Here is an 18,901-nt window from a genome sequence, read left to right on the forward strand (position 1 = left end):
AGTGGGTGAGCCTGAAGCCCATGGGGGACAGAGCTAGAGCAAAAAGTGGGTAGAGCCACCACTTTTCCCTCCCTCCCGGGCTGAAGGAGGAGGAATATATTGCTCTGATCACTTGCAGGGGGCTTTTGAAATTAGGCTGAGGGCTGCTGGGTGCCCACCCCTCATTTAGCTTCTGGGGCTAATAGCCCTTGATAAGGTTCCCCTCCATAAATGCATCTAATCCTCTTTGATAGCCCTCTAAGACAGCAGCTTTTGCCACATCTTTTGCCAACAAGTCACGATTATTATGTGTGAAAAAGGCAATAATCGGTGAGGATCAATGGCACCAAATAGTGTTTACTGGGTAGAAGTGAAGTCTTCCTACTGCTTAAAAGCAGCATTCCAAAGCTGGTGCACTTGCATTAAAAGAGAGGACAGAAATCAGCTTACCTGCATCGTCTAGTATGTTTATAACCCTTCTTCCCCGTTATCACTAGCACTAGAAGCACCTTTGTTTCTTTATTACATTTATATCCCAGCTCTCTTCCATCGTGGAACTCAAGGTGGCTACATGCGGTTCCCAGGGGGTCCCCCCTCCAAGCACTGACCAGATCCAGACCGGCTTAGCTTCAGCAAGGTGGCTCCCTCAGGTGCCTTCAGACCATCTCTTGGGACCGCAGTCACCTGGGGCTGCATTTAGCCCTCAGACCTGAGGATCTGCCCCCTGCTGTAGGGGAACACTCTCTCCCTCTCTTGGTGCGTGTCTGTTCCACCCTGCACTGATCTTACAGTAACCGACCCTCCGTCCCTCCCTCTCTCTGAGTGTGCGTGTGCACACGCGCTTCTATTGTACCCTGCACTGAGGTCGCAATAAAAACCCGAGTTCCAGAAGATCCCCACCCTTGCCTTTTCTGGATTCTTCTTTTATTGTTCAAAGAGGCTGCAGCTCTTTTTCTTGAGGTTAAGGGCTTTGGAGCACATACTTTTTTTTTTTTTTTTTTTTAGGAAAATTATTTTGCAGGTTTCATTTGCCTACATGCCAGCATCCAGCTCCAAAGCGAATCAGGATGAAGGCCACAGCCCTATGGGAGTAGGGCCACTGACATCAATAGGACTTCACTTTTGAGTAAACATGCATAGGATTGCACTGGCCTGGCTACAATTCTGTGGACTTAGGAGAGCATCCCGTCGAATACCGTGGGACTTCCATCTGAGCAAGTGTGTGTAGGATTGAGTTAATTGTAACCGAATTCCCCCAGAGTGAGCCTGAAATAACCCCAAATGGTACTCTTCCCCCTTGGGGATGGAGGGACTAAAAATACAATACTAAATACCTGAAGAAAGGGCTGCCCTTCAGTGGTACCTTGAAATCTGTCTGAGCTGGGCTGTCTTGCTTGTTCTGTTGGTCATGATAAGACTGTCCCAGCTAACTTTAGCTGTGTCAAGGACCTTTGATTGTAAGTTCCTTGGGGGCAAGGACCTCTCTGTGGCTAAGCTCCTGTACAACTCACCCACGCAGATTAGCAGTGCTGTATATAAAAATAATCTTAAACTGATTTTACCATAAGGAGATTTGCCAGTGGCTGCCGAGAAGGCTGCTACCTTCCCACCCAGAAGCAGAAGGAAGATGCACTGGCTTCCCTGTGGATTTACCAGTCCCTCCCCAGCCAGAATATACCTGCTTAGTCCCTTGATGGCCAAGTCATCTCCCTGTTGCAATCTCCAGCTATAATACATACACAGAACTTCAAAATGAAGCTTAAAAACAGGTGGGTTGAGATGATTGGTTCCCTGTTTGTATTTGTTTGATGTGGCTATTTATTTATTTATTTATTTATTTATTTTACAAAGCCCACCAAAGGCAATAGGAAATTGCAGAACCTCTGGGGAAATGGGGCAGTCTCAACTTTGCTTCCCATTGATTAAAGAAACACTTCAGGTTTTCACCAAATGTATTTGCTTCGAATGTTGGGAGTGCATCCTTATTCCGAAGTAGGCAAGTGAATCAGAGAAAAAAGGTTGAGATTCTCAAAAGCCCAATTTGCCCTAGAGTAGTCCCAGTTTCTACACACCCACCCCACCCGTCCTTCCAGGCTAACCAATTAGTTCTGGCTTAAATAATCCAAACTGGCTTTGAGGAAGTGAGGAATAAAACACAAGGCAGACAATTATACCTGGAATAATCGGCTCCTCTTTTGTGTGAATACCCCCCTCCCCCTCTCCCATACATACTTTCTCTCTTCCTTTCCCCCATTGGATTGTTGAGTTAGATGTGCAGAGAAAATAGGCAGGGAAAAATAACCCCCTGTTGCATCTCTCCACAGAAGACACATTTATTCATGAAATTGTTGGTTTCTCGTTATTCTGAAGCAGGCTTCCTCAATCTGCAGCTGTGTTTGACTACAACTGCCATCATCCCCAGCAAGAAGGGCATGAGAAAGGGAGGAAGAATAGCATTTTAAAAACTAAAAAGCGCCCCTCTCTGACCAATTTACTCTGTCAGGTCGCAAGGGAATGGATTCTGTCTGCAACCAGAAATGAAATTAATTCGGGTCTCCAAGCAGAGGTGCAACTCTTCCAAAGTTCTCTCCAGAACTACCACAGCGGCAGGTCCATTTGTAATTTCTAGACACAGATTTCTTGCACTTTTATTTTATGGGGAGGGCAAGCAGCAGGCAAGAGCTTTGCTGAAGGTTTCTGAAAGGGGGCAAGTTTTGCAAACTTTTGACCACCTTCGGAGCCCAGAGCTGCAACCATCTGCTTACTTACTTGGGAGTTAAGTCCTGTTCACAGCAGAAGGCCATAACCCTTGGGATCTACTTCTAGGATCATGCTGCAAGTCTCCAACTGAGAAATGCATTTAAAAGGGGAGAGAGAGGGGAACAATTAGTTGCTAATGGGTGATGGTAGCAGGAGAAAAATGGAGAATCACACTTCTTGGGTTCTTTATTTGTGGTGGTGGTAGGATTTAGGACAACTCCTTGAGGGTGATTCAGGGGAAGGGAGGGAAGAAATCAAGACAACCAAAAGCCACCCACACATCCTCAGACATCCAAGTGCTATGCACACCCTAACTGTGGTTGCAACAGAAAAGTGCCACAGGACACTCAGTCCAAACCTGGCACTTGAAAAGTACAGTCCTATCAAAATTTACTCAGAAGTAATCAGCCCCCAGTGAATTTAATGGGACTTGCTCCTAGCTAAGCATGTAGAAGACTGCAACCTTAACAAATGTATTGCATAAGCTTTAGGGGACACAGAGTCCATTTCATCAGATGCATAAAGTGTTATCCTCAATTGACATGCAGACAGGTGCAGAGAGAAGATTTTTGGTATTAAAAAAATACACTTTATGGCTCAAATTAGGGAGGAAATACTCCACAGACTACTGGGAGATATTCCCATATTGTAAGAGCAAAAGAACACACAAACAAATTTAAAAAAGTTATTTTATTTGTGCACTCCTATACATGTTTACCCAGACTTTCTATAGATTTTAGTGGCCCATACTTCCCAGTAAATGTGTAGCATCACAGCCCGAATCATGTCTGCTCAACAGTCAGCCTGACTGATCTCAGTGGAACATACTGCCCGGTATATACGGAAGGACTGTACACTTACTCAAGAGGAAACCCCTTTGAACTGGGAAGTAAGTACAGGTGGATGCAGAGCTTTAAGTCATTTCAGGCTTCAATCCTATCCCACACACTTGCTTGGGAGTAAGGCAGGCGTGATTTGAGACTCCAATTACAGTAATTTTAGAACTACTATTCTATCTAAAAAGTAAAATAAAATTAAGGATTTGAGCATGATTAAGTCATTGGTTTTAGAAAGCTTAAAAGAAAATAGATGAATAAAAGTACCTGGAAGAAAATGAAACAAATTAAATGAAATAGGAAGATTTCAAACACCATTAAAGCGGTTTAATTATTTAGTGTTCTTGAGAGCCCTGTACTCAATTCATTTTTAATAGGGTCTAATTAAGTTTCTCCAACCGGATTCACACATTTGTAAATATTTCAGAACAAGACAAGGTTTTTCCGCCCCTGAACAAGCCTCTCTCTCAAATTACTCCTCCGGTCAAGAGGAGGGTTTTAGAGGATCAACGGAAGATTCAGAGGGCACTTTCCTTGTGGAAGGGAGAAAGCAACAAGTGTTAGAAAAAAGAGAAAGTGTGTGTGGGGAGTGGGGACCACACCAGAAAGACCCTCGGGCTTATCCTGCACGTTTCTTGGGCTCCCTCTTTCCCCTTCATAGACCTCATAACTTTTAAGGCTGAGATCCCAAGCACACTTTCTTGCGAGGAAGTCTCAGTTCGGAGGGACTAAAATCAAGGGGGGGGGGGAGACCAATGGCTAGGATTTATTCCCAAATCAACACACACCTAGGATCGCCGCCTCGGTTTTCTTTCGCCTCCGCCTTTCAGAAGCGGAAGCTGCGTTGCGCTCAGAAGACACCATTGGATAGTAAACCTCATTGCCTTCACTGGGAGTTACTTCCGAGTAAAACAGGCAAAGGGATCGGGCCGTCCACGGCACTTTGTACTTTTAAACTATGCCTAAGCAGAGCGACTTCGAATTCAGAACCCCCGAGGGAGATTGGAAGCAAATACGATTTGAGGGTTGAAAAGGGAAGGCTTCAATCGCAGAACCATTTACTCGTCCGTAGACTTACTAGTTTCAGGAAGAAATACAAGGGGCTGAACAGATTAGTAATAAAATAAATAACGGCAAGAAAAGCGTTAAGAGGTAAACTGGGTATTCGACAAGCGTTGTTAATTCGACAAGTAGAACACACGCCTGATGCAACCCGATCCTATCCATGTTTACACGTAAGTACCTCCCCCCCTCCCCCCGGTTCTAGACCTTTTGTATGTATTCCTTTTCCAGAGTAGGAAAATGGAAACGAAAGCGGTGGAAGGATAATTTCTGGCATCTTAACTAAAACAAGGGAGATCAACTGGATCGCTCCTACCCCACGGATCTAGGTGTTTAGTTTGGTGTTTTTGGCTTGGGAGTGTTGTTTAAAAGCGAGGCCACCGTGTAAAACCGGATCGACGAACTTTACTGTGAATATTGGATTTTGTGACCCATTTAGACCTTCTTGGTTAAAGGGGAGGAGACCTGCACTTACTTTCCTACGCATCCTTACTCAGTACAGAAGAGAAGTCCCACCAAGTTCAAATGAGGTTCTTCGCAAGCGCGCCTGGGGACTTGCTGTGCGAGAAAGCCGCTGATTTTGCGATTCCCAGCCCAGTTATGTGCAAAAGAATATGGGACTGAAGACGCGGTATTTATACCGCAAGCCCCTGCAGCGCTTCTTCGGAGGTCTTGCGTTAAGTGCGGCGGCGTCGCTTAATAAACCGCATTTAGGGGCTTACTCTTCGCCCCCCCTGGTTTCAAGGACCCAAGAGCCAAAGGTCCTCAAGGTCGTTTGGCCCCTACCCCGCTCGTGCCTCAAACAATTTACTTTTAAGTAGTCCTTCCAAGAAAAGTCACATTCTCTCTCTCTTCCCCCCCCCCCCCCGAAGTTTTCTCGGGTTTCTGCGCACTTACTTGGACCGAGTATATCCAAATTGAACAGCGTGCTGCTGAACTCAATTGAAACACGCAGGGGGGCAGGATGAACTCCGAAGGGAGACTCACAGCCCGATCCCGAAGCAAATCCCTTGGTAAAGGAGTATTTAAGATTTAAGCCTTATCACTTCAGAATACACAGGCACTGGTAAAAGGGAAGGATCAGGGGTCCTTTCAACATTGATCGCCCCCACCCCACCCACCGCCATTCCAGCCGCAACCCAGAAGTCATTTACTCCAGAGTAATACCGACGCAGTCGAGACACGCCGTGCGACTTGATCCCCTTCTCCCCGCTTTTGAATTCTGCTTTGGAAAGAAAGGCCAGAGAGAGACGACACACACATCCGAAGCGGCTGTTATAAAATTTATTGTTCTCTTTTAAAGTTCTTTCTTTTAGGGGGAGGAAGGAGAAGGGAAACGGAGGGAAGGAAAGTTCTCTTCAAAGAAATCCGAGACACAACAAAAAATATAATAACCTAAAACGAACTGTTTCGTGAGGCTGATATGTTTTCCACACTATCCCACGATCAAATCCACAAAACGAAAAAAAAGAGCGAGAGGTAAATTTACAGAAATTTACAAGCGCCAGAGAGTAGACCAGAAAAACATTCCCTCTTTCCGTTTTTCCGTTATACTCGGGTTCCTTCTCTTCCCCCACCCCAAAAGGAAAAGCTACTTTTCAGTAGTCTCATAAATTCGGATTCACTTCCATTTCGCATACACGCTTCACATCAAAGGTTCCATCCCTCATCCGAAGCAAATTTACTCAGAAGTAAAGGCCCCTTCGATTCCAAAGGGGAAACAAACTTTGGCTGCAATCACCCCACAGGCACACTTACTCCCTGGTAGGTCTTCCTTCTGAGTAACTATTCCTGGGATTGGACTGTTGTTTCTTGAGAGTAAATTGAGGATTAAAATCCTACCAATTTATGGAAAGGGTGTCTTTATCGAGATCTATTTTTCTTTAAAAGGAAAAAAGGAAAAAGGATTTACCTGTGTGTGTGTTTTAATTCAGACGCCAGACAAGATTATAGAGGATTGGGGCGGGGAGAAGTAATACGAAATTAATTCCACCCCAACAATTAAAAACAAAAATGTAAACATTTAAGATTGAGGCCAAGCGACCACTTCGTGTCCCATCTTTTAGAATCCTTTTCTCAAAGGGGAGGGGGAAACCCCCCACAAACGATAAAATACCCCCCTCCCCAACGTTATCCAAAAACCTCCTGGCGATGTTTGGAGGAAGGGGTGGAGGGAGGCGGGGAAATCTCACAGCGGCTCCTGTAAAGGTTAGCAGTAAATTGTGCTCTATTCAGACAAGTAATTCTTTTTTTTTTTTTTACACATAAAAAAAGAACAGGAGTTCTTCTGACCAGAGTTAGTTGGAAAAGTTCTCTTTACTTTGCTTCGCCCCCGCCCGTTCGACCCCCCCCCCCCCACACACACACTTCGATTGCCTGGGAGTTAAGCAGAACCTGGCTAAACAAAGAGTTTGACGCCTCGAGGGGCGCGCGCTTCGCCTTGGGGATGCGAGGGGTGGAGCAGTCCGAAAAGGTGCGACTCCGCGACACATCCCTCCCCGCCCAAAGAGCAGACGGGACGCACGGCGGACGCGTTGCGAGGAGGAGGGCAGCTCCGAGAAAGGGCCCCCCCGGGCTAGATATGAGTTAGCGGTACCGTCCCGTTCACGGCGGTGCCGGCGCTCTGATAGTGTTGATGGACGCCGTGTAGCCGGCTGCTCTGGAGCGCGGACGGGTCGGCCGCGTCGCCCCCAGGGGGCAGGTACATGCTGATCATATCCCGCAAGTCGCCCAAGCACGCCCGCTGGGAGTGCGAGGCGATGGCGGGCGGCGGAGAGCTGGGCTCGGATTTCACCACGGAGCCCATGGTCCCTAGGCTCATGGCGTGCGCCGACGGCTGCTGGCCGTAGGCGGCGGCGGCGGCGGCGGCGGACATGCTGTAAGTGGAGGCGGCGGCGCTCATGTAGGGCTGCGCGCTGGTCATGATGGGGCTGTACTGGAGGCCGCTCACGTCGTAGCGGTGCATGGGCTGCAGCTGCGCGTTGCCCATGGCCGGGTGCTGGCTGTAGCCTAGCTGCTCGGGCATCAGCGAGGCGTACGCGCCGTTGGGCCAGCCGTTCATGTGCGCGTAGGAGTCCAGGCGCTGGCCCACCCCGACGGGGCTGCTCACGCCGCCGCCGCCGCCGCCCGCGCCGCCCGGGCTCAGCAGGTTGCCGGGCAGCGAGTACTTGTCCTTCTTGAGCAGCGTCTTGGTCTTGCGGCGGGGCCGGTATTTATAATCCGGATATTCCTTCATGTGGACGGCGCGGAGCCGCTTGGCCTCGTCGATGAACGGGCGCTTCTCCCCGTCGCTCAGCAGCTTCCAGTCTGCGCCCAGGCGCTTGGAGATCTCCGAGTTGTGCATCTTGGGGTTCTCTTGGGCCATCTTGCGCCGCTGGCCCCGCGACCACACCATGAAGGCATTCATGGGCCTCTTCACGCGGTCCTGGTCGGTGGCCCCGTTCCCGCCGCCGCCGCCGCCGCCTCCCCCGCCTCCCCCGCCGACTCCTTTGCCGTTGCTGCCCGGGCCGCCGTTGCCAGCCGAGCCCCCTCCTCCGGGGTTTGGCTGGGGAGCCTTGAGGTCGCCCTCCAGCATGCTGTACATCGCCGGAGCGGGCAGGAGATGCGCCAGCGTGGCAACGAGGAGCGGGGGGGAAACAGACCAGAAGGAAAAGAAAGTAATGCCAAAGAGGCTCCCGGCCCCCTCTGCTAACTTTTCCGGGCAGCGCAGCCCCCGTCGGAGAAGAAGGAAAACCAGCCTGGCTCGCTCGCTCGCGCGCGCTCTTCCGACGGCTCCTGCTCGCTAACTGCTTCCCGTGTTCCAAACTCTCCGGCCCTATCCAAGCTTTAGCCTTTCTCTCCGGGGTGTTTGATTGACGGTCTATAAATGAGAAGCCGGTGGCCAATCAGAGAGCAGACCCCGACAGGCCCCTGACGCAGGGTAATGGACCAGGTTCGCCATCCTCTCCTTCCCCGCCCCGTCCAAAGCTGAAACTTTTAGGAGGGTCCTCTTTCCTCTTTAGCCCCCACTCTCCGAACAGTGTGCATTTTTGATTTATTTTATTTATTACATTTCTATACCGCCCAACTGTCAAAGCGGGGGGGGGGGAATTGTTTCTCTTCCACCATCGTGGATATGATTTTGAGTGGGTCATGAAATCACTCGCACACACACCATGGCCATTTTATTTATTTCATGGATGCTCCCCCGCGCCCTATCCTGACTTCCCCCCTGGAAACCAGATCAAGTTTGGGGATACAGCAATCATACAGGAATTTCAGAAGAGGGGTGTGTGTCTTTTTAAAAAAATGTCCAACGGTGCAGTCCTGCGCATATCTACTCAGAAGTAAGCGCCATTGCGTTCAACTTGCTCCCAGGTGAATGGGCACAGGACTGCAGCCTAAACCAACCTTTCTGGGGGAAGCTTTCGACCCCGATCCAAGACACGTTTACTCCGAATTAAACCATTCTGCCTGAGCGCCCCTAAAACACACAGTTGCACCAGCAGGGAGACTCACTTCCAAGAAACCATGTCCGTCCCTACTAAGGCTGATTCCCAAGTAAGCTTGTAGCCAAGCCAAGGGTTGGGGATTTTTCACTTTCCTCTTGGGGGGCGGAAGGAAGACGAAAAAGCTCTTTTCAGTTCTGTGCTTCCCGAAACAATTCCACCTGAATTAAGCGCAGCTGCAGAGGAGCCCTGCCAGGCCCAAATAGTTGGCAACCCAACTTAAAGTTGGTCACCCGAGCAACTTCGCACATATTAGGCAGAGGCCGGGTGCCCTGATCCTGTATTTGTTCGATGATGACATAGAGAACGGGGTGTGTGGGGGGGAAGTATTTGAGGGAAAGGAAGCGGTTGCACGGGAGTAGGTTGTTTAGAAGGCTATGAGCTGAACTTGCTCCCCCCACCCCGCGCGTGTGTATAGAATCGGGGTACAGAACAGGGTTTGAATGTTCTTTCTGGCTTCCCAAAATCTCAGGAGAAGAAGCGACCTCTTTTCCATGATAAACAAGCATCAGTGAGGCCACTGCCCTCGCTCTCTCGCTTTCAGTTTTGGAACGCAACAGAGGTCTGCTTTTGTTTTTGGGCGGAGTGGGACAGCAAACTTCGCCAGAGTTTAGGGCTGCCCACACATCTTGCCACTCCGGCCTCTTTCTGAATGTTCCTTCCCTCTTCAGTTTTTCCCCCACTTGGCTGCTGCCCGGGGCTGGGGTGGGGGGACCGCCACCATTTTTGGAAAATCCGTTCGCATGGCAACCACCCAGCAGCCGCTGGCGGAAAGGAAGGGAGAAGGAGAGAGAAAGGAAACTTTTGTGGGGGCGGCTTGAAGCACCAGCTTGCTAGGGCTGTCAATCAAGGGGCCCTCCCCTCTTCTCTCCCCCGCCCCCCACACCTGCGAGGCCCCACTGGATTTCAAGCTGCGCGGACAAGTCTTAAAGGCGCAGTATCTCCCACCTCCCCCACCCCCACCCCCACCCCCACCCCCCATGCGTGTGCGCGCGCTACGTAAATTATTTTAGTCTGCCACTTCCAAGCAGACATACACCGGATAACTTTTTAAAGAGCCAGATAATGGTTAGGATCCATTTAATTCAGAGTAGCTCCAGTTAAGATAACGGGATGGAATCACCCTGCAGTCAGAGTTGGGGCAGAAATCCCCCCGCCCGCCCCAACACACGCAAGACATCTCCAAAGAAAGGGACATGGAGCCCCTCTTGAGACCAGTAATTTATTGTTGTTGTTGTTGTTGTTAGCATCACCAATAATATGTTTTCTCAGCTGGATGGTACTTGTGGATGTTACCTTGTAGATCACGAGTGGGGAGGGGGACGAGACGTGGTACTCGGGGTGGGGGAGAACATGGGGAATGGGGTGGGGGAGCTGGCATAGGGACACCTATAAAAAAGAAGACGCCTGGATACTTGTAAATAGCTGGCAAACAGAAGAGAGACGTGTGAATAGGATTGCTGGCACAATGATTTGTATCAACAGCTCTCCAGTGCCTGGGCAGAAGCGGTTAAAATCGCGAGGTCGGCTTGAGGGGTTCAAGAGAAAATGCGGACACCTCAAAGCGGGTGACCTCCAGCAGGCAGAAAAGCCCGAAAGCCTCTGTTTGCTGTGCCCGCAATAGGTGCCGGGGTTTCCCCTCGGCCCTTCTTGCCCAACATCGTCAACTTTTACTTGGAAAGCTAAACGGGGGGCTGGGGGCGGGATTGCGCCTGCATTTTCCTTGTGGAACTGCCCCGTGGAGTCCACGAAAGCCGACGCCACAATCGACCCGTTAAATCTGGCAGGTTGCAATCCTAAAGTCATTTACTAGGGAGGAAGCCCCGCTGGACACAACGGAACTTACTTCTGGGTAACCTTGTATAGGACTGCACTATCAAGCGGCGCAAGTCTCTGGGCTGCATCTAGATGTGCCTCCTCAGAAGTAAGCCCTGTTGAGTCCTGTTGGGCTTTACTCTCCGGGATAGAGTTGCAGCCTAACTTCTTACTTTTGAGTAGACAAGTCTATGCTTGCGCTGCCAGGGTGCAATCCTAACCCTCTTACCTGGAAGTAAGCCCCACTGAACGCCATGAACCTTACTTCTTGAGTACCTACTAACAGGACTGTAGTATAAGGCTGCAGTCCCATGTTCACTCAGGAGTAAGCCCCCTAGGTCTCTGTGGGGCTTACCTGAACCTCATCGTACAAAGGATCGTGCTTTGGGTGGGCTACCCGCTCTGGCATTTATGTCCACCGAGGGAGGTGTCTGGATTAATTAATTAGCGTATTGTTCTGTAATAAGTATTATTACCACAGAGAATGAATAACGATAGAGAATGAATGAGCTCAAAAACAACCGTCGATGCCCCAGTTCCAGCTTTTTTTCCGGCACAGAGATACAGTCGGGAGGAAAGCTTTCCCCGTCGGATTTCTGCCTGTTACGCAACTGCCAAAGTACAGGAGGAAAAAGTTGGCACCCCCCCCCCCACCGCAGGAAGTGCGTTGTAATATGAAAATCCCCCAAGTAAGTCTCATGATGATGAACTTTTCTTAAAAGTAAGGGCCCATCTCTTGAGACAGGAGTTAGAAACTCAAGTGCCGGAGGTCTCAGGGAAAGAAAACCCTGATTCCTAGTTCTTACTTTTAAAGGCACTGAAATAAACAAACAAACGGCTAATTATTAATTTCGGAGATGTTCTGATGGTCAGCCGTTTTCGAAGGATCCTTCATCCAGGTCCTTGATAAAGTTTAGGCTACTTTAAGAATTTTACTGAAGGTTTATAGGAACGCTTGACATGGAATTTGCCAAAAAATAAAACTGTCCTACACATCCTTTGATGGAAAGACGATTAATACGAGTGGCCTGACATGGGATCCAACTTTCCTTCCGTCCCAACAAGGCACATTTTATTTTAAAATAGAATTACAATGTACTTCGTATCTAGGTCAAGTCTGATTAAGAATACATTTCGGTGACATCGATTACATCATTTTCAGAGGCGAGAGAGGTGCCTCGCCTACTACAGTGAGGAAACGCACTCTGCACATGGTCAGGGGCACTGCCTTCGTTATTCTATAGTAGAGCGGAATCATGGCCACGGCAGAGGCTCCCGAGGAGTTAAGCTTTTTAAAAATATGACGATTCGCTGGAAAACGGGGAGCTGTGGGGGTAATCTCCAGAACAGAAGGGGGGGGGAGGGAACCGCCCAGGTTTCACGCTTCCCTGCCCCTCCTCCCTCTAACCACCCACATCTCCAAGACCATGCAAGGTACTGGCGCTCCAGATGATTCCCCAAGAAAGCCCAGTCAGAAGTATTGCAAAACACACTGTATTTTAAAGCTGACTTTCTCTCTGTCCTGACAATGTAAAACAAATCAATCAAAGTTTATTCTACGGGCCCATGAAAAACAGAACGAACAAGAGGCCGAGGAAAAAAAACCACTGGGCAAGCTGGAAATGCAGAATTCTATACATGGAACAAATAACTGCTTTTGCTACTGCTGTGATTGTTGCAATTAATTAGGTGGTGATCCTATGCAACTTATTTGGCATAAGACAAGTCCTGTTGAGGTCAACGGGATTTGCTTTCGGATCTCCATTGACGGAGCAGGATTAGATAGCCCGCATTTAGATTCAATTTGTTGTTGTTGTTGCTGTTATCTCAACTTAATAAACTGGAGTAAATGTCCCATCCATACTGTCTCGAAAGTAAACTCCACAAAGTTCAATGGGACTTACTCTCAAGTAAAGGAGCCGAATCAGAGGGGAGTTGAGAGGAATTATAGAATATGATTCGAGCACCACGAAGCGAAGTTTAGAACGAAGTAAAGCACCTCTAAAGGGTAAGTCAATGGAATTACTTTCAAGACGGGAGTGTAAGATTTTTGAGTGGGGCCCAACAAGGGCTCCCTTTCAAATAAATTACACTTTAAATTAAGCTTAATTGAAAGCAAATGTGGTGGTGGAGAGGCGACGAACTCCCCCAATCCTCAACGCACTACTCAGGAGTAAGTCTTATAGATTTCAGTTTTTAAATTTGCTTCCAAACATATAGGATCCAGCCAGGTAATTGTTTTTGGCAGTGGGTGTTTTAAATCAAAGTTTAATTACTCTCTTTAAAATATAACATACCCCATTATTTTTAAACTGCTTTCAGACCAGCTCAAAAGATTTGGTTTGCTTTCTGTAGTTACCTTCTGATTTCACCAAGGCTTGCAATCCTAAACACACTTACCTGGGAGTAAGCCTCATTGGACTTCGCAGGACTTATTTCTGAGTAGACGGTCTATGATTGTGCTCTAAATATGATTGCGCCGGGATTTTCTGGAAATCTATCTCCCACCCTATTTGCTTTTAAGAAACAAATCAAAGATAAATCACATCGAATCGAATGTTATTATTGGGGGTGGGGGTGTCGTTGGAATCCAGACCTTTTCCTCCACAATCTCTCCTTTTTGTTTTTATCGTTGTTTATTTTTGAATTGTTTCAGTGAATTTGGTACAGTGCCCGGTGATTTGGCAATGAAGGACGGTATGGAAATATTTTAAAGAAATAAACAAATACGAGAATATGCTTCCACGTCTGCTTGGTTTCAGAGACGTCATTCATGAAAACTCCATCTTCGCCTCCCACCGACTAGTCACTGAACTCAGCCAATACAGAACAGCTTTACCCAGCGCATCCTTCTACTTGGTTACTCAGAAGTACGCCCCACTGAATCAATGGAACTTGCTGTCCTGTAAGACTGCGCACGTACACTCCGAATTAGCTCCTATGTGAGTTTAATAGGCCATGGAGTGGGACGCTATCACCTTATGCATAATTACTCCTCAGTCCTTCACTGCATTGGCTTACTCCCTAGTAAACGTATTTAGGCTTACATCACCCTTACTGTCTACTGAACATTGTCCAGGATTGCCAGCCACGTTTTACTCAAAAGTAAGCCCCACCGAAGTAAACACGCGAGAATAGGATTGCAGGGTTAAAGTCCTCTAACGAAAAGTTCGTTGGAGCTTCAATCCCGCACGTTTGCAGCGTCATCTAGGGATGTCTACTCAGAAGAAAGCCCCGTTGAGTTCAATGGGACTTACTCCAAGGTAAGGGTTGCAGCCTTAATAAACATCCTAATTGTGATGATGGATCCGATGTCGCGTTTGCCTCTTGGGAGTTTAAACATTGCTGCTTTATTCAAACGCGTCGCAGCCCAGGGGACTTTTCAAGCAGCCCGCGCCAGAAGCCTAGGATTTCTTTGATGGGAGGTATCTGAGAGATTACCTTTAAAAATCAAACCACATCAAATAAAAATAAAATGCTGATTTGACGTTTCTGATTTGTTCCCAGCCACCCTGCATAGATCCGCCTACATCTTTGTATTGGCTACTCCCCCCCCCCCCCATTGGCCTCGATTCTCTGCAGAACGAAGCCTGAGAAGTTAACCCCTTCCTGAACGTGGGCATCTGTACCAAAGAGAAGCTGTGTGTGCATGAGCCAGGTGGGACTCTGGAGATCTGGGTTCAAGTCCCCCACTCAGCCATGGAAGCTCTCAGGGTGACTTTGGGCCAGTCACTGACTCTCAGCCTAACCTACCTCACAGGGTTGTTGTTAGGATAAAATGGAGAAGAGGAGGGGGATCATATACTTATCCTTGGAGGAAAGGTAGGATATAAATGTAACAAATAAATGACACACACACACACACACATCCTACATCTTGTGAAAACAATAGGAGGATGAGGATATGGGCTGCTGCCTAAGAACCCAATCCTATCCCAGTTTCCTTGTAAGTATGCTGCACTGTGTTTCTATGAGATTTTACTCACTGCAGTCCCAAGCACGTTGACTGAAGTGTGAATCCCAGGGAATTAAGTGAGACCTACTTTTGAGTGAGCATGCACAGGGTTGCCCTGTAGATGGCTTTTTAAGCAATCCACTTTCAACTTCAACCCCCTCCCCACCATGGGGATTGTAAGGCCAACCTACCTTACAGGGCTGTTGTAATGACTACAACAAGATGATGTTTATGAAGCACTTGGAACCCTAGAAGCCCCAATATGCAGGCCTAACCTGAGTTCTGAGACTGTAGAATGTATGGTGCCACTTCAGACTACAGTTGCAATGGGAGGAGGAAATCATGTTTCTAACAAGCAGGCCCTGCAATAAAATGCTGCAGTTTGGAGTGCTCCTTTTCAGTGTTCCAGCCAGCCAGTCAGGCCCTCTTCCAGTATATTCCATTCTACCCAGCTGCCTTCTGGTTTCCCCCCTTTTCCTCCAAAGACTTGATCCACATTCAGTGACTACTGAGGATGCTTTAGTCCTTACAGGGTGATTTTTGGTGTCCATGCCCCCGTTATGGTCCCCTCTAAAGATGTTTGTACTTTTGCAAACTTTGGGGCTCCCCCAAGCCTGCTGATACCTCCCTCTTGCTGTTTTGGTACATAAAGGATAGGCACTCAGAGAATGAGTTTCCTATTAGTATATATACAATGCTCAAATACAAATGAAACACCCTGCAACTAGAAAACTAGCACTGCAGAGAATGTCCTTGGTTAGAACTTTTCCTCCTGATGTGCTAGTTGATGTTCTCCTCCCCCCTTGCCTGGAGTTCTTTATATAGGAGAGTGTTAACAATGGCACCACCCACCTGTAGTCTGAAGTGCTGCAGGCTGTTCTAGTATTACATTCTGCTAGGGATGCTGGGGCAATTCGAGAAGGACTAACATGAGTTTGGATTTCTAAGGGCAGATCTACACTACTGCTTTATACTGGTATTGAATTGCATTGATAACTGTTGGGGCACATTACACATTCTATATTCCTCTATCATAGTGTTATTTCCTGCTTTTTATTCCACATTATTCAAAACACCACAAAAATGTCACTGTGTGTCCTACAAGGTATAAATGCACAAGGGGGATATCACGTTACTATGATGGGATATGACACAAGGTGTAGATCTGGCCTAAGAATCCGACCTATGGAATCTGCTGCAGTGACCTCCTCAGGCCGTGCAGAGTCCGTGGATGTGTGGATTGTTTTCTTTTACTTTCCCGAAATTTACGCATATTTATACATAGGAAAATATGCAAGTTTATGCTGAAGAATAGTGGAATGGAATGGGGAACAATACGCTAAATGTTACGTACTAAGGCAAATTATGTTAATTGTTACGAAACCTCTTATGGAATTATTTTCATATTTTTCTGCATGACGGGGAAAAAAATTGCATCTGCCTGTGACAGAACATAAGGCACCTGACAATCCATGAAACACAGAGAGGATTTCACACAGTCCCTGCATCCCTATATTCTGCTGCATGTGTAGACCAGGCTAAATGTTTGATGACTTTATTTACAGCATTTTTGTATCCCTCTCTTCAGCCAAAACAGGCTTCCAGAGTAGACTACAAAGATCAGTACTAGGACAGTCCCTGGCTTCAGGTTTACAACCTCAAAAGCATGACACAGAAAGAAAAGGGACTGGGAGGGAGGAGGAAAAAGCAAATCCTGGCATTAAGTTCCTCATTGGGAAGTTCTTAAAGGGAGGGGTAGAGCAAGTCCTCTGCAGCTGCTGCTTCTCTGCCCAATTGATGGAACCAGGCTGGTCTCTGCCTTGCCATGATGTTCTTCCCGGGAGACTCCCAGTGGTCCCTGGCCAATGGCAGAGGCCACCGTGTGCTAGCCTCTATCTCCGCAGCTCTGGTGCAACTATTATTTATAACTTTAAATAGTGCCATCAAGGTAGTAAAACCAAACGAGTTCCCTGCCTCCAAGAAGCTCTCAGGGAAATAGTCACAGAATTCTTGTGCAGTCTGTTTTGGGTGGGGGAGAAGAATGGGAGTGGGGGCTGCATGGGTCTCAACCCCCCACCTCCGTTGCTTTAACCAATCCCATTTTAAGAGTGTGCTCCCTATAATAGCAAACTCAGATGCTGAGTGCCCACAACACTGAAGATCAAAAGAGTCACAAAGAAACAAGAGGGAAGTATCAGTATGGTTGAGGGAACCCCAAGAATTGCCAAGTTAAAATAAACACCTGGGGAGGGGGAGCTAAGGGGGTAAAACAACAAGAACTTCAAATGGAATCCAAAACAGACTAATGAGGACTGGGCATGCTCAGTGGTCATGGAATGTTGAATTTCTGTGGCAAAATGGAATGGAGTGTCCCGAAAGAGGGCATGGTTGGCTAGAACCCAGCACAGCAGCATTCACACTGCAGTATTCTGTTGCAGGTCCCACTTGTCCCTTCCTGTTATGATAATGTTGCAGTGGTGAGAGTGTCAAACTGGGACTGGGGAGATGGAGGTTTAATTAAATCTCCAGATAGCCATGAAGCTCACTGGTTGACCTTGATCCATTCATCTCCCAGCTTGACCTAACTCACAGGGTTGTTGTGAGGGTTAAATGCGGGAGGGGTGGATCATGTACATTGGCCTTGTGCTCCTGGGTGGAAGGGCAGTAGGACAGAAATGTGGCAAATGTAACTAAATAAATAAACTTTTTTTTTCATTCATCTCATCCTTTTCTACAAGTATTTCAACCATCACCAAACAATGAGCATTTCATCAAACCAAAACACACACATACAAAGCCAGCCCTCCCCATCCTGGTTCCCTCCAGATGTGTTGGATTGCAACTCCCACAATCCCCAGTCAGCTTCGTCATGGCCATGCTGGGTGGGGATTATGGGAGTTCTAGTCCAACACATCTGGAGGGTGCCAGGGCCATTGGAATATTAAAATGAAGCAGTGTACAATCAAGGTAAAGCAACTTAAGCCAGCTGGGTACGGAAGGCCAAAAAGCCCTTCTAAAGAGATTCTCCCCCCTGCCCAAACCTGCTTAAAAATGGGAAGGGTGGGATGAGAGGTGGAGGTGATGACTAATAGTTTGGCATGGCTACTATTCCTTATGCCCACCCATTGTACATCTATGTACATATCCCCAGTTTAAAAGAAACAAATATGAGTTAATATGTAAGGAAGCAAAGAAACTCTGAGCATGGACAGAATGCTTATCTCTCCCACCTGAAGGGCAACTGCAGCTTATTCCCTCACACTGTTAGAATGAAGGAATAGAGATTCTTTCCAGGGCAGGTGGTAGTTTTGCACAAGCCTGAACTCAATCACCTCTCTTTAAAAAAATAATAATGATTCTCTCCCTTCATCTCCCTTAACAGCATTCTGTGGACCCAACCCTGAAAACGAAACTTTAAATGCCTCAAGATTATGGCAGCGCTATCATACATTCTAAATACGCTTATCAGTAATGAAGACCCCATCAATTCGGTGGGAATTACGTCTGAGTCATGAATGCATGTGGGTCATATTGCAAAAAGATCCCTGTTTTCATTTGCTAGGTTTACAACCCAAATCCGGAGTTTTAACCTTACCATCCGGTATTCAGAGGTAGACGCTGTTTGAACTTGGAGTTTCCAGTTAGAACCTAATCTTTCTGGCCAGACTTGCAATCCAATCCCATATATTTTTAAAGTTTTCTCTTTTTTTTTTTAAAGCAAATTTTTTCCCAATAAAGTGACAACCCTTCTGCCCCCCTGCAACATAAGTTAGTCATTTAGGAGAATCAATTGAGTTGATTGTAATTTCTGTTTACAGAGCCAAAAACAACAGAGTTGTGAGGTGATGGCGTGAGAAACACCCTGTTAAACAATGGCAAAGAGGGTCATCTTGATTGTAACCCAGATCTTGATTTGATGAAACTTCTTAAATCTACTGGGGGTGGGGGGTTGAGTGACACACACACTCACAGAAAAAGAGAGACAGACGGATTTTGATGTAATCTGT

The 18,901-nt window shown here is 47.4% G+C and overlaps 1 protein-coding gene across 2 annotated transcripts; it reads right to left on the reverse strand.

The window, feature by feature from the left end:
* Positions 1–7,212: 7,212 nt before the first annotated feature.
* Positions 7,213–8,220, reverse strand: SOX3 (SRY-box transcription factor 3). 2 transcript variants are annotated; one of them, XM_084813310.1, is made up of 2 exons: positions 8,163–8,220; positions 7,213–8,108 (listed from the first exon to the last, which is right to left on the reverse strand). In XM_084813310.1, the coding sequence occupies exons 1-2, from the start codon at positions 8,218–8,220 to the stop codon at positions 7,213–7,215; spliced, it is 954 nt and encodes a 317-aa protein (XP_084669436.1). The 2 variants fall into 2 exon arrangements, with proteins under 2 accessions (XP_084669436.1, XP_084669435.1); XM_084813309.1 differs by having other exon boundaries at positions 7,213–8,220.
* Positions 8,221–18,901: the final 10,681 nt, after the last annotated feature.

The sequence above is a fragment of the Heloderma suspectum genome, chromosome 9 (assembly GCF_057233095.1).
Source record: "Heloderma suspectum isolate Gila_16-S chromosome 9, 16-S_ref, whole genome shotgun sequence".
NCBI classification, from domain to species: Eukaryota; Metazoa; Chordata; class Lepidosauria; order Squamata; family Helodermatidae; genus Heloderma; species Heloderma suspectum.

Excerpts from the sequence above, each read along its gene's own strand:
- SOX3 (XM_084813309.1), bottom strand. The coding sequence starts at position 8,220 with ATGTACAGCATGCTGGAGGGCGACCTCAAGGCTCCCCAGCCAAACCCC.